The sequence below is a fragment of the Arvicola amphibius genome, chromosome 7 (assembly GCF_903992535.2).
Source record: "Arvicola amphibius chromosome 7, mArvAmp1.2, whole genome shotgun sequence".
Taxonomy (NCBI): domain Eukaryota; kingdom Metazoa; phylum Chordata; class Mammalia; order Rodentia; family Cricetidae; genus Arvicola; species Arvicola amphibius.
The window spans coordinates 70,102,033-70,115,974 of record NC_052053.1 but is presented as its reverse complement, the minus strand read 5'-3'; the positions used below and the strand labels follow the sequence as shown (position 1 = coordinate 70,115,974).

At 41.4% G+C, this 13,942-nt stretch overlaps 2 protein-coding genes across 3 annotated transcripts in view; both read left to right on the top strand.

The window, feature by feature from the left end:
* Rcor1 (REST corepressor 1) overlaps window positions 1-13,942 on the top strand; it is a 95,765-nt gene that overhangs the window by 62,883 nt on the left and 18,940 nt on the right. For both annotated transcript variants that reach the window (XR_005286276.2, XM_038337742.2), the window contains exons 4-6: window positions 6,089-6,141; window positions 10,718-10,879; window positions 12,067-12,185. Coding sequence is in view for 1 of the 2 variants with exons in the window: in XM_038337742.2 (XP_038193670.1) it covers window positions 6,089-6,141; window positions 10,718-10,879; window positions 12,067-12,185 (334 nt within the window). In the remaining variant the exon portion in view is untranslated. The remainder of the gene's footprint in view (window positions 1-6,088; window positions 6,142-10,717; window positions 10,880-12,066; window positions 12,186-13,942) is intronic.
* Window positions 346-834, top strand: LOC119818756 (60S ribosomal protein L24-like). The gene has a single exon (XM_038336514.1). The coding sequence runs from the start codon at window positions 349-351 to the stop codon at window positions 832-834; it is 486 nt and encodes a 161-aa protein (XP_038192442.1). The 5' UTR covers window positions 346-348.

Below are 13,942 nucleotides of genomic sequence, written 5' to 3'. Positions count from 1 at the left end.
CATTCTGAAGAGTAGGCTGCCTAGAGAAGTGTATTCATAGTTCCTTCTTTGGTAATTGAGGCAGTTATAGTGAACTGAGTTATTTCTCTCTTCGGCTGTAAGGAGAATTCCAGAAGGCCCCAGATGACATCTGCAGGAGCAGCACTAGCCCCAAAGTAGACCTGAAAGATCTGCTGAAAGATCCAGTGTACAGTAGAGTAGTTTATTCTCCACTGTCTCGCTGCAGCCTGCTCTGCAAGCTCTTCAAGACCCTTTTCTCTAGCACTGTCCACTTAGAGGGCCTGTACTGTGCGAAGAAAAAAAATCCCTTTAAGATATCTTTCCTCCGGCCGGGCGGCAGCTCTCATCATGAAGGCCGAGCTGTGCAGTTTCAGCGGGTACAAGATCTACCCCGGACATGGGCGGTACTACGCCAGGACCGACGGGAAGGTTTTCCAGTTTCTTAATGCAAAATGCGAGTCCGCATTCCTGTCCAAAAGGAATCCCCGGCAGATAAACTGGACTGTCCTGTACAGAAGGAAGCACAAAAAAGGACAGTCGGAAGAAATTCAAAAGAAAAGAACCCGCCGCACAGTCAAATTCCAGCGGGCCATCACTGGTGCATCCCTTGCTGATATAATGGCCAAGAGGAATCAGAAACCAGAAGTTAGGAAACCCCAGCGAGAGCAGGCAATCAGGGCTGCCAAGGAAGCAAAAAAGGCTAAGCAGGCATCCAAGAAGACCGCAATGGCTGCTGCCAAGGCCCCCACAAAAGCAGCACCTAAACAAAAGATTGTGAAGCCTGTGAAGGTCTCTGCTCCCCGAGTTGGTGGAAAACGCAAACTTGGAAGATGATAGATCGAGTTTTGAATAAAGTCCATTTCAAACTCTAAAAAAAAAAGATATTCTTAACTTTGTCCCTAGGAGAACCAGTCATAGAGAGGAAGTGACTTGGGAGAAGCATATGTAGCAGAACTTCCTGTGTGATACAGCTTGTTTCCCTCACTGTCCCGCCACGGCTTAAAGATAGATAAGCCACTCAAGGTACTGGGATTTAGAGGCCAAAAACAGCCTTTTGATTGGCACTGTCCTCCATAGGTGGCCTTGAAATAAGTCTTTTTTTTTTTTTTTTTAAGGCAGTCTCTATCCGTGAAAAGGAAGTTGGGGCATTAATATACATTAGGTATTGAAGGTGTAACTCAGTGATAGAGAATCAATCTAATATAGAAAAGATCTGGATTCAGTTCTGAGCATTGAGGAAAGTAGCTTTAAAAGTATGTTTCTTACCTAGAAATACAGCTCGATGGGAAAACACTTGCATGCATGAAACTAAACTGCAGGTTTGATTTCTAGCACTGCAAAAAGGAAACGTTTATGACAATTCATTTAATAGTTGTTACATTTGATTATTTTAAATGTTCTCCTAACACTCTATGAAGGTCTGAAGAAAAGTCTCATTCTTGTCCTGTAGTTGAGCAAAGGAATTCAACTATCAGACCCTTAGCTGAAGCCTAGGCCTTTGACTTGGTTGGGGTCCAGGACTCTCTGTTATAATCAGCTATGAGAAGTAGATACATGATCAGCCTATCTTCCTCTCTGCCTTTCCCTACCCCTCCTTTTCTTTCTGTTATGATTATACAGATCCTGATTCTTTCCTTTGGATTATAGTGTACATAGCCAAGTACGAATTGAAATCAATAAGATTGCCTTGAGTATTCTACTCCTTGCTGAGGGACAAGTAAAGTAAGTTGACTTGATATGGAAGAGTTAGAGGAGTGTTGTAGCTTAACATTAGATTTTTGTTTGTTTGGTCTGGAATTCACTATATGGACCAGGCTGGCCTCAGACTCAGAGATTCACTTGCCTCCTTAGAAGTTAAAGGTATGCACTACACTCAGCCCTAGTCTGCTTACTTTATACTCATAAATGGAAACTTGAATTCTAGAAAAGAGGACAGAATTATTCCAGTTATGTAATAAGTTGATGTAGGACACAGTGGTATGGTTTAGATCAGAATAGAACATAACATGCATGGCCTTGTATGGAGCAGTCATCTGTCTTGTTTTCGCTATTGTACTTACTGGGTAGCCAGGGAGGGATATTCTATGCAGTGGGATTTTGTTTTATAAGATCAGACTAAGAAATAGTGTGGTTCATCTGACTTGTATCGTTGCGTCCGTGTCTTCCCCCTCACCCTTTACCCTTAAAGATATTCAAGCTTCAAGTGTTAGCTGTAATATTGTCTGTGTCCACCAGGTGGCAGAACTGCTGTACTTAAATGTTCCTTTTGCTTCTGTGTGAGTCTTAGGGATAACTTCCTTAATAATAACAAAAGGAGATGCCATGGTATTTATCATACTCCGTTGTGCTGGAAATTGAACCCAGAACCTCATGCATGCTGGACATAGCACTCTTTTGAGCAACATCTCCAATCTTATTACATTAAAAAATATGTTTGGCATGCTCAGTTTGTGCTGTGAGAGAAATTGCTGTCATGCTTCCTTTGCAGTATCTAGTGCCAGTGCAAATCTTCGACTGTACTTTTAAAGCTCCATTGAGGCCATAAGCTTTGTCCTCAACCTGCCTCATGGTGTCAGCCTATCACTCTTTGTAGAATATTCAGGATCGGATTTTCTGAATCTCTGCAGTGTCTGGGGAAGGGAAGGGTGAATTAAGGTCACCATAGTAGTTTTCATCTGCATCTTTTGTCCTTTGCAATTACATTTCAAGTTCTTACTACTCAATACTAAAGACATGTTTTATTAGATTAAAAACATTAATTAAAAAACAGCAATTTTCATTTACTTGCCCTCAGCTTCTATCAAATTCTTCTGATCATGGCTGTATTTTCTTACTCTGTTCTGTTCAGGCTACAGCAAAATAAGTGAGTATCCCAACCCCTAAAAAGCCATTGATTAATATACTCTGTTTTACAATCACGATGGTACATATCTGTGACCATTACAAATAATATCAGATGGCTTTCCATGTTTGTTTTGATAGTAATTATCAAGCAAACAATTGCACTGTGCTGTAATGGCTTTACTTTCGAGCATAGTGAATTCGCCCACTGGCTGATTTTAATGCTTCTGACCTGCAGGCTGGTGTCAGTCTAACAATCAAAGGCAGCCTCCTCTCAAGAGTGAGCAGGATGCACTGGAGAAGGCCCGCAGCAGGGAATTGTGCTGCTGTTTTCTTAAGCTTTGTGACCTTTGTAAATGGTCCTGATCCAGTTCTGTGGTTCCTCTGCACAGGACTCACTCACTCCCACACTGAAATGAGCTCTCTGTAAGCTTTGGACAGAATCAGAGATTATTGTGACTGAGATACAGTATTGAAGAGGACCTGGTGACACATGCCTTTAATCCCAGCATTTGGGAGTCAGAGGCAGGTGTCTGTTGTGAGTTCTAGGACAGCAAGACTACACAGAGAAAACCTGTCTCGAAAAGCAAACAAAAAATCATTTCGACAGCCAGAAGTGTTACACAGAGAAGGTATTAGAAAAGTCTTCTGAGCCCTCATCTTTTAGAGAATGGGAAACCTGTGCTTCTCTTGTCTTATTTCATCTACTTTAAGCACCTGTTACCTTTTGTTTTTATGAGAGCAGAGTTGGCTTTCTTAGGTGGAAAACTTATTTTCACTTCAGTTAACCATGAGGGAATTTTTGAATAATGCACACCTCCTGTCTCATCACTTTGTCTGCTGTCCTGTACAGAATAGGGTGATGGTAGGTGTCCATCTCTCTCAGAGAGAAGTGAGGACCAGGTCGGTGGGAGAACACAAAGAAATGAAGCCTGTCAAAGCAGTATTTGTAGCTGGGCAGTGGTGGCGCACGCCTTTAATCCCAGCACTCGGGAGGCAGAGGCAGGCGGATCTCTGAGTTCTAGGCCAGCCTGGTCTACAAGAGCTAGTTCCAGGTCAGGCTCTAGAAACTACAGGGAAACCCTGTCTCGAAAAAAAAAAAAACAAAAACAAAAAAGCAGTATTTGTCCAAGCTCTGTCTTAGAACATTTCAGGAAGAGTAGACGCCCATGGGCTATGTTCCCAGTTAGACTTTGCTAGGGAGAGTTGATACTTGGTGTCAAAAGCAAAATCACGATTGGGATTTCTTTTTTCTTTTTTTTTTTTTTTTTTGTTTTTTCGAGACAGGGTTTCCCTGTAGTTTCTAGAGCCTGTCCTGGAGCTAGCTCTTGTAGACCAGGCTGGCCTCGAACTCAGAGATCCGCCTGCCTCTGCCTCCCGAGTGCTGGGATTAAAGGCGTGCGCCACCACCGCCCGGCACGATTGGGATTTCTGAGTTTGAGGCCAGCCTGGTCTATGTAGCAAGTTCCAGGGCTACACAGAGAGACCCATCACAAATTAAAAAAAAAAAAATAAAAGAAGGAAAGAAAAAAGTCAACAAAATAAAAGAAGCAAAAGCAGACCTGACTGTTAATCTTTTAATGGGCAAGCAGAGAGAGAGAGGAAGGCTTGAGAGAAACAAAGGAAATGGGCTCCCTGTAAGAGCCCTGAGAGGCAGAATAGCAAAATAACTGATGAGTGAACAGGACAGCAGAGGAACTCACTCTCATGTAGTTAGTACTGGCTGCTCTCTAGGTGCACTGCCTTGTACAGCTCCCTTATAAACTATTGTGATTTTGGGTATGTATGTTTTACACCCTTGCAAGTGTGGAGGTCAGAGGAAGACGATGCAGTTGGTTCTCTCCTCCTATCATGTGGACCCAGGAGTTAAACTCATTTTGTCAGAACTGGTAGCAGGTGATCTCTGAGCCACCTTGCAAAGGCCCTATTTTAACTTTTGGGGTGGGGAGCGGTGTAGTTGAGGCAAGGTTTTATCTCTGGCTGTGCTGTAACTCCCTCTGCAGACCAGGTTGGCCTCAAACTCACAGAGATCCGCCTACCTCTGCCTCCTGAGTGCTGCAATTAAAGTTGTGTGCCACCACCGCCCTGCCTCCTACTTTAATTTTTAAAGTCCAGTCTTTTGGGCACCACTCCTAAAGGTAAGTCCAAACGATTGTAACCTATAACTTTTATTAAATACTAGGAACACAGAAGTTGCTAAAGAAGCATTGAAGTAAGACATTGTGGGGCCAGACACTTCTGTAGAGCCAGCCGTGACCCTGTTGCAATCAAGCAGTATCAGTAGAGACAGAGCCTGGTTTGGATCTTGACGCTCTGTGAGCACACCCGACTTATGCTGCCTTTGCCTTTCAGGATAGATACCACTAGCATTAACTTAGCAAACTGTCTCAGCTTTGTTAGATTTCAAGGGTAATAGCTAAAAATGTCTACAGACTGGTACAGAACAGGTTTTTTCATGGGTGTTAAGGCTCTGCATGTTAACTTATTCATCACAAGCTCCAGAGCACCTGGTAGGTACACCAAAATGACTTTTTTTTTTCCCAAGACAGGGTTTCCCTGAAGTTTTGGAGCCTATTCTGGAACTAACTCTTGTAGACCCTGTTGGCCTCAAACTCACAGAGATCCGCCTGCCTCTGCCTCCCAAGAGCTGGGATTAAAAGCAGGAACCGCTGCCACCACCCAGCCAAAATGACTGTCTTAAAGTGGCTGTGATAGTTGCCTTTATCAGAGGCAATTTGGTCACTCTAGTGAGATACAGTCTCAGATAAACAAAAAAGAGTAGATATAATAGTTTTTTTTTTAATTACACGTATGTGTGTGTGTGTGTGTGTGTGTGTGTTGTTTGTATGCCATGTATGTGGGGATTATGGCAGAGACCGGAAGAGGGAGCCAGATCTCCAAGTTGGTGTTACAGGCAGTTGTTAGTCATCTGGGTGCTGAGAATCAAACTCCAAGTCGTATGGAACAGTGGCTGGTACTATTAATTACTGAGCTGTCTCTTCAGCTTGTCCTATTTTCTAAATAAGTTTCTAAATCCTGGAAAATACAAGTGAAAGCAGAGTGTTCATAGTCTCACTGTGTGGAAATAGGCTCATATTTGTATATATTCATTTGGTCTTTTCTCTAGGGGATTGAGATCCACACTAGGGTTGTTTTCTATAATGCTGCTTTTTATTTCCACTTGTCAGCTCTGGTGAGTGTAAACTTGATGTCCTCAGGCTGCTCACTATTGTCCTCTGTTTTCCAGTGGACGAGTACATCGCTATCGCCAAAGAGAAGCACGGGTACAACATGGAGCAGGTAACAGCATGTGTGTTGCCACTGACCCCTTCAGTGTTTTCTTCTGTGTGCTGAGTGTGCATATGGTAGTAGATACCAGCTAGTTCAGTTTTCTCATTGGAATATGTGATTGGTTTCTCATCCTGGTTGTATAATGTCTATGATATGTGATTGTATAAAGACTATGCTCAGACTTGTTGCTTACACTATCCAACAGAAACTGACTGGGTAATTTGAGGTATTGAGCTAGGGTTCAGTTGTTTCCCATTGCAGGCACTTTGTATGGTGGGGTAATGATAGTGATATTGAAAATGGTTTGCCTTCTATGATTTCAGCCATAGTGGTTTTGTGTTGGGTATTTGCTGTTCCCTCTCTAATAGAGTTGGAAACAGCCCATCTCCTGAGAAGAGCCATAAGACATCTTAAGGTGAACATACATGAGTCTAACATGAGAGGGGAAAAACCATACACAGACTGGCTTCTAGAGCCAGTTTCTCAGTGAGCTCAAACAACATATAACAAGTTAGCAACTTGCTGTATATTTCAGCAGAGTGGAAAGCTCCTGTTAACAACTGTTGGTACATTTGATCTGTAAAGACGTAGAGCTTCGAATTGTTCCCACCCATAGAAAGGTATGGCTGTCCACATCTCACCTGTAGCTCTACTTTAAGCACCTGCACATGTATTCTGGCAGCAGCTTGCGTGTAGTTTGTAGGAACTGGGGTACACAAAAACATACCCTGTTGCCTATGTGAAAATCTATGATGAACACTTGATCTTTGAGATATGACTTATTACTGTTGTGATTACAAAAGCCAGGCAAAGGAGCCAGTGGCCATTGTGCTCAACCTTGCTGCTGTTGAGCTCTTCTCCCAGCTGAAGTGACTGAGGAAGTAAAGGACCAGTGCCCTCAACTTCTTCCTCTCTGCACTTTTCATTTACGAGAGGTAGAAATTAAAGATGAAGACAATCAAACGGAGCAACATGTGAGGAGAAAATTAGAGAGAAATTGTCCATGTCCAGGGAAAGAAATACACTCAGAAAAGATCTAAGAAATCACACCCTGGCTGGGCAGTGGTGGCACACACCTTTAACCCCAGCACTGAGAAGGCAGAGGCAGGCGGATCTCTGAGTTCCAGGCCAGCCTGGTCTACAAGAGCTAGTTCCAGGAGAGGCTACAAAGCTACAGAGAAACCCTGTCTTGAAAACAAACAAACAAACAAAACACACCTTGGGCTGATTCTTGGCACACAAACAGATAAACTATAAAAAACAAAAAACTATAAAAAACTATAAAAAATAAAATAAAATAATAAACTATAAAAAACAAAAGTAACAAAATCACCACAGGGGAAGCAAGCATCTGTTCACCATTGCTAATGCATGATTAAGTCCAGATGTCCAGTTTCTGACAGGAATCAAAATGCATGCATCAAAGCAGGAAAGTATGGCGACTGAATAAAAAACCTTTTGTGAGTTTTCCTGAGGAGGCATGAACTTGTCTTTTCACCTTAGTTAAAACACCAGTGACAGAGCAAAGCACAGTTCCCACCAAGCTTTTGTAGTGAGCCAGTGAGCTTGCTGGGGTTACTTTCAGGAGCATGAACTTGCTAGTTTTATGAACTTTATCTTGACAAAAACCAACCGAGGAAGGAAAATTTTTATTTTAGCTCAAAATTCAGGTAACAGTCCATCATGTAGAGAAGTCAGCTAGTCACGTCATATCGACAGTAAAGATCAGACAGAAATGAGCGTGCAAGCTTGCTTACTTGCTTGTTTATGCTCAGCTGGATTTCTCCACTTGGGATCCCTGCTTAGGGAATGACACTGCCCACAGTGTGCTTGGGTTTCCCACACCAGGTAGCTAAGGCAATTCCCCACATAGGCAAGCCACAGACCAATTCAGTGTAGAAAAATCCCTCCCTGAGATCCTCTAGATTTTCTAAATTGTGTCAAGTTGACATTTAAAACAAGCCATCATTACAGGTGACTCAGAGGCAGTTGCATCACTGAAAAGCCCATGAGTGACAGCTCACAAAAACTGCGTCTCCGGAGCTCCTTGAATAATTTCCAGGCAGCTTGACAGGTCTTCTCTCCCTAGTAATCCTTACTATGCGCATAGCCTGGAATGTGGAAAAGGATACTTGTGAATCTTGTAATGTTTAGGAACTTCCTGAAACTTACTTGTTTACTTCTCACATCTCAAGGAGGCTTCCTTTAGGATAGAACTTTAAATTTTGAGAAATTGATGCACAGAAAGGCCAGATGTCAAATCTCTTACACACACACACACACACACACACACACACACACACACACACCCTCTCTCTCTAACTGGTACCAGGGATAATCCCAGAACCTTGAACATGCTTGGAAAATAAAATGCTCTATCACTTAACTGCATCCCTTAAGTCTTAAGACTTTAAAGTAGTTATCTTACAGTTGTTCAAAAGGCACTCGGGAGGCAGAGACCAGATCTCCCTAAGTTTGAGGCCAGCCTGGTCTACAAGAGCCAGGACAGGCTCCAAAGCTACAGAGAAACACTGTCTCACAAAACAAAACAAAACAAAAAACCATTTTGAATAGGCAGATAATGAATTTGAACATAGGGAAATTTGTTTATTGTTTGTGGTACTGGGTGGTGGAAGATCAGGACATCCTGCATGCTAAAGAATTATTTTACTATGGAACTATACCCCTAGCCCAAGAAAACTTAAACTTACTGAGTTTAAAGGGTAGGGGAGGTGAACAAGAATGAACAGTACCTAGGAGTCCTGTGGGGCATCCTCGAGGAGAAACGATGTAAGTAATTTAGAAATTTCAGGAGAAGATGGAGGGAAGGAATAGGGAGAGACTTTGAAGGGGAGGAGGAAGGGTAGAACCTCCTGAAGTTGATATGTCATCCAAAAACAACTCAACATACTTCAGAATGAACTCACCCATACCAAGATTCAGTCAGTATGAGACACTCAAAAAAGCCAAAGATGCAAGAAAAAAAGCCATTCGTGACATGCAAGAGATCACCAGTAAGGTTATCAGATTTGTCATCAGGAATTTTGGAGTTCCAAAGACAGTGAGTGATCTGATGTATCTGAAGTGGTAAGAAAAAAGTCAAAAACTTTAATCCAAGAATTGTCTGTATAGATTGGATAGATAGATGTTCAGCTCAGTGGAGGGAATGCATGACTAGCATACACAGGATCCTGGCTTCCCTCATATGAGACTACAGAAAAAGGAAAGAGAAAAAGAGTCCTATACCTGACAGAACTTGACCTTCAAAAACAAAAAGAGGGGCTGGTGAGATGGCTTAGTTGAGTAAGGGTATTTGTCACCAAGTGTGACCTGAGTCCACATGCTGGAAGGAGAAAGTCTGCTCATGCAGTTGTCCTCTGTCATCCACATGAGTTCTTTGGCATGCATGCACGCACATATGCACACAAATGAATCTGCATGTGCACACACCCAACTAATTTTGTTATGTTTTGTTTTTTTGTTTTTTGAGACAAGGTTTCTCTGTGTAGTCCTAGCTATCCTGGATCTAGCTCTTGTAGACCAGGCTGGCCTTAAATTCACAAAGATCCACCTGTCTCTGCCTCCTGAGTGCTGGGATTAAAGACGTGCACCACCACCACCCAGCTAAATACATTTTTTAATTAAGACATTTACAAATCTAAATAAATAAATAAATAAATAAATGGCTCACCATGTCCTCTCTACTAAATTTTTTCTTCAAGAATGCTGTAGAAAACCTGCAGGAGAAATAGGATATTAGACAGTATTCAGAGCCAGATGAAGGGATAAAACTAGAATCAAGGTAACAAGCTCGGTAAGGCCAATATCAGTATCATTACCTTAGTGTTTCTAACTCTGCATTTTTCCAAGTAGCCTGAGTAATTTATTTAAAACAAAGTTAGCTTCCCCCTCCCCCTTTTTAAACATATGATATAGAAAGATAGAATTCTGTCATTTCTACAACTGAAAGGGGTGGAATGACTGTAAAAGAAGCTTGGTTTTTTTATTTTGTTGAAGCTATTCATATAAAAAATTCAAATCCAAATCTCACAACTTGAAAATGTTTAATGTGATCCCTGTGGCAATCAAAAGGAATAGCTAAAAACCTGTGGACCCGATGCTTGGGAGACTGAGTCAGAAGGATTGACACTTTGAAGCAAGCACAGACTTCATCAGGAGACTCTTGGAGGACAGAAATGCTAGTTTTCCACTTTTTTTGAGATGCTAAGAGTAGTCAGAATCCTAGGCAGTTGGTTGCTGGGGCCTGGAACAGAGGAGATAGAGGGAAGAGAGCTACTATTGAGCCGGCAATGTTTGCTTCACTAGATGAGTCTTGGGAATCAATATTATACAGCACTGTGCATGTTTTCAGTACCATTGAGCTGTGTGCTGAAAAGAGCTTGGAATTATATATACTAGGTGTTAACATGTATCTTCACAGAAACTGGGATGGGGTTGATGCCTGTAACTTTACAGTGTTATATGTGGCAGTCTTCTTTCTCACTTATCTGATATAAACATGCTGATCTCACCCCCATTTTAATATTTCTTTTATTCTAAAATTTCACTGATAACATTTTTCTAGGCTCTTGGGATGCTTTTTTGGCATAAGCATAATATTGAAAAATCATTGGCCGATTTGCCCAACTTCACCCCCTTTCCAGATGAGTGGACTGTAGAAGATAAAGTCTTATTTGAACAAGCTTTTAGTTTCCATGGGAAAACTTTTCACAGAATCCAGCAAATGGTAAGCAGGTTTCTTTGACAGTTTTTTGTTTGTTTGTTTGTTCTTTACCACTGACCTCCCTCTCCAGCAGCTAATATCTCCTTTTGAATAAAGTTCCTTTGGACAGAGCAGCTTACTACACTCACTGCCCTGTAGCTCAGCGGTTAGGTATAGAGCGAAGCATGTATAGTCTACACCTCCATGTCATCCCCAGCCCTATAGCTGCAGTCCTCACAAGGTTAACCAACAGAAAGGATCTTTGATTGTTTTGGAAGGAATATCTCAAATCCTTGTCTGACTATGGAAGGTTTGCTTATTTTTTCCTCTTCAGAAAGCTATTGATACACTCCAGGCTAACATTTACTCATACTTGCATTGAATGTTAAAATGAATTTGTAGAAGTTAAACCTGGAGCTGGAGAGATGGCTCAGAGTTCCCTTTACTTGGTCATGAAGATCAAAATTTAGATTCTAGAACCCACATAACAAGCCAGGCATTTTAGACATATCTATAACTACAGCCCCTATGGGGGAGGCCACAGATTTGCTGGGCATGGTAGTCTGTACCTTTAATCCCAGCATTTGAAGGCAGAGGCAAATGGAACTCTCTGAATTTAAGGCCAGCCTGGTCTATGGAGTGAGTTCTAGGACTACACAGGGACCTGAAAAACCAAAAAAGAAAGAAAATGTATTTTGAAAAATGCAAAACAAGCTAATTGTTTTTGTAGTTATTTTTTGTTTTGTTTTTGTAGTTCTAACTCTGTTATGGATTTTCCTTTTTTCATAGTGGATAGATCATAAAAATACTCAATAGTGAAAGCATAAAATACAGTGTGAAACTCCACAACTTTAGTTCTGAATGGCTGCTCTAACTGCAAAGAAGTTCATTGAATTGTATGGTTTTGAATCTGGTTAATTTTACTGTGTGATTTTTGTTGTTGTTGCTGTTGCAATCTTTTATAATGTTTAAAATTTTTAAAAAGGAAATGCATTTTAAGAGGATTTTTTTCCCCTTCCATACATTTTATATTTTTTTCAAGACAGGGTTTCTCTGTAGCCCTGACTGCCCTGGAACTCATTATGTAGACCAGGCTGGCCTCAAACTTGCATACATTTTAAAATATAGGAAAATGATCCTTATGAAATATGTCTTAAGCACATTTGATTAGTACTAGCTTCACATGTACACCAACTTGCTTTTTCATTTAGCTTCCTGATAAGTCCATAGCAAGTCTGGTGAAGTTTTACTACTCTTGGAAGAAAACAAGAACTAAAACCAGTGTGATGGATCGTCATGCTCGGAAGCAAAAACGGGAGAGAGAAGAGAGGTGAGTGTTCTGCTTGGGATGTCATCTGAGCACTTGGTTCTAAGAGCTGGGGGGACAGAGAGAACAGGTAGTATGACAGGGTTTCCCCTGTACCAGTAGTCACACAAAGTTCTTCAGTTGCCTGCCTCTGAGAGACTGTAGATATGAAAGTCCCTCTGTATATCTCTGTTCTGCAGTCGGTGAACTTTTAACATGTTCCTTCGTTCCCCTTAAAGGTGACACCCTTAATTAAAAAGGGATTTTGTTGTTGTTTTATGGGCCAAATGTTTTTATTTTAGGTATTGACTATGATAACAAAAGTCATTTGGCTTGTGCTTATGTTTAACTTGCTATAAAAGGAAGAAAAATAATTTAGACTTTTATATCTGTTCCTTACGTTGTTGCTGTAACAGAAGCAACTCAGGGAAGAGGAGAGCAGGGCTGGGGCAGGAGCTCAAGGCAGCTCATGTCCTCCTTGTTAGTTAGCCCACAGACGGTGTCGCCATAGTCACAGTATATAGTTTCCCCGTGACCAACCTGATGTAGAAAATCTCCTGGTGAGTCTAGATCCTGTCAAGTGGAAAACAAGTATTGACCAGTACAGTCCTTCTGCCCTTGACTATCTGTGTCTGGTGTGAGTAACAGAAGCAGTTCATTATCTCTTAGAAGGAAGGGTATTGGTTTGTTGTTGCTATTAGTTTTGATTTCTCTTTCATGTGCGCATGCACATTCTTGCTCTGTCTCTTGCTTTCTCAGCTTCGCAGTGCTAGGGTGCTGAACCTAGCGCTTTACTCATTGCTAGACTCTACCCCTGAGCCTGCCTCCCAGGCTGGACATTCATTGTAAGGATAATTCATTAAGCTGTAGGAAGGAAGGATGTGTCTTACCTCTTGCTTCCTCAGTTTACATACAGCAGAGAGCAGTGGAAATGGGTGGTGGTTTGGGAGGAGTGCAACATGGAGTTGGGGTTCCCCTGGGAAGGATTCCTGAGACACAGTGTGAGGTTGACACTGAAGACATTGTGTTCTGCCCCTACTGCTGCTCCCCTGGTTTTAACTGGGCAAATTAGAATAACTGCTTGACTTCTGAGAGACTCAATTATCTCATTTTTAAAGATGGAGTTCTTTACTACCTCAGGCAAAAGCATTTGAAGTGCCATACCAATGTATTTATAAAACTAATTTGGAAAAAATCAATTATACAAGCCATTGAAAGCCATGAGTAGAGAGCTTGAGCATGGACTTCTTTTCCTTGTTGCACAGTCTGTTTGCAGTTCGGTGGAAGTTCATACAGCATAGCTTTCAGTGTTGTCAGGTCTTTCCTGGCCTTGCAGTAAATACCTATGAGGAAAAGCAGATGCTTTCTGCATTTGATAATTTAGCTGAAAATGGAAAACACTTGACAAATACAGAGGAACAATATTTTATTTAGAGTTGATTTGTGCAATTAGAAACGAACTAATAGTTCTTCATCACTTAGACTAAAACAGTAGTTCTCAATCTGTGGGTCGCAACCCCTTTTTTGGTTAGGGGCAAACAACCCTTTCATAGGGGTCACCGAAGACCATCCTGCATATCAGATATTTACATAATGATTCATAACAGTATCAAAATTACAGTTATGAAGTAGCAAGGAACCATATTAAAGGGTTACAGAATTAGGAAAGTTGAGGAACACTGTCCTAAAAGAACTACAAGACTGGGAATCTCTATGAATTGAAAAAATGTTCATCCTAGCAGTCTTTAGATGTATAGAACAATTTTATAATAAATTTTTGT

Excerpts from the sequence above, each read along its gene's own strand:
- LOC119818756 (XM_038336514.1), top strand. The coding sequence starts at position 349 with ATGAAGGCCGAGCTGTGCAGTTTCAGCGGGTACAAGATCTACCCCGGA.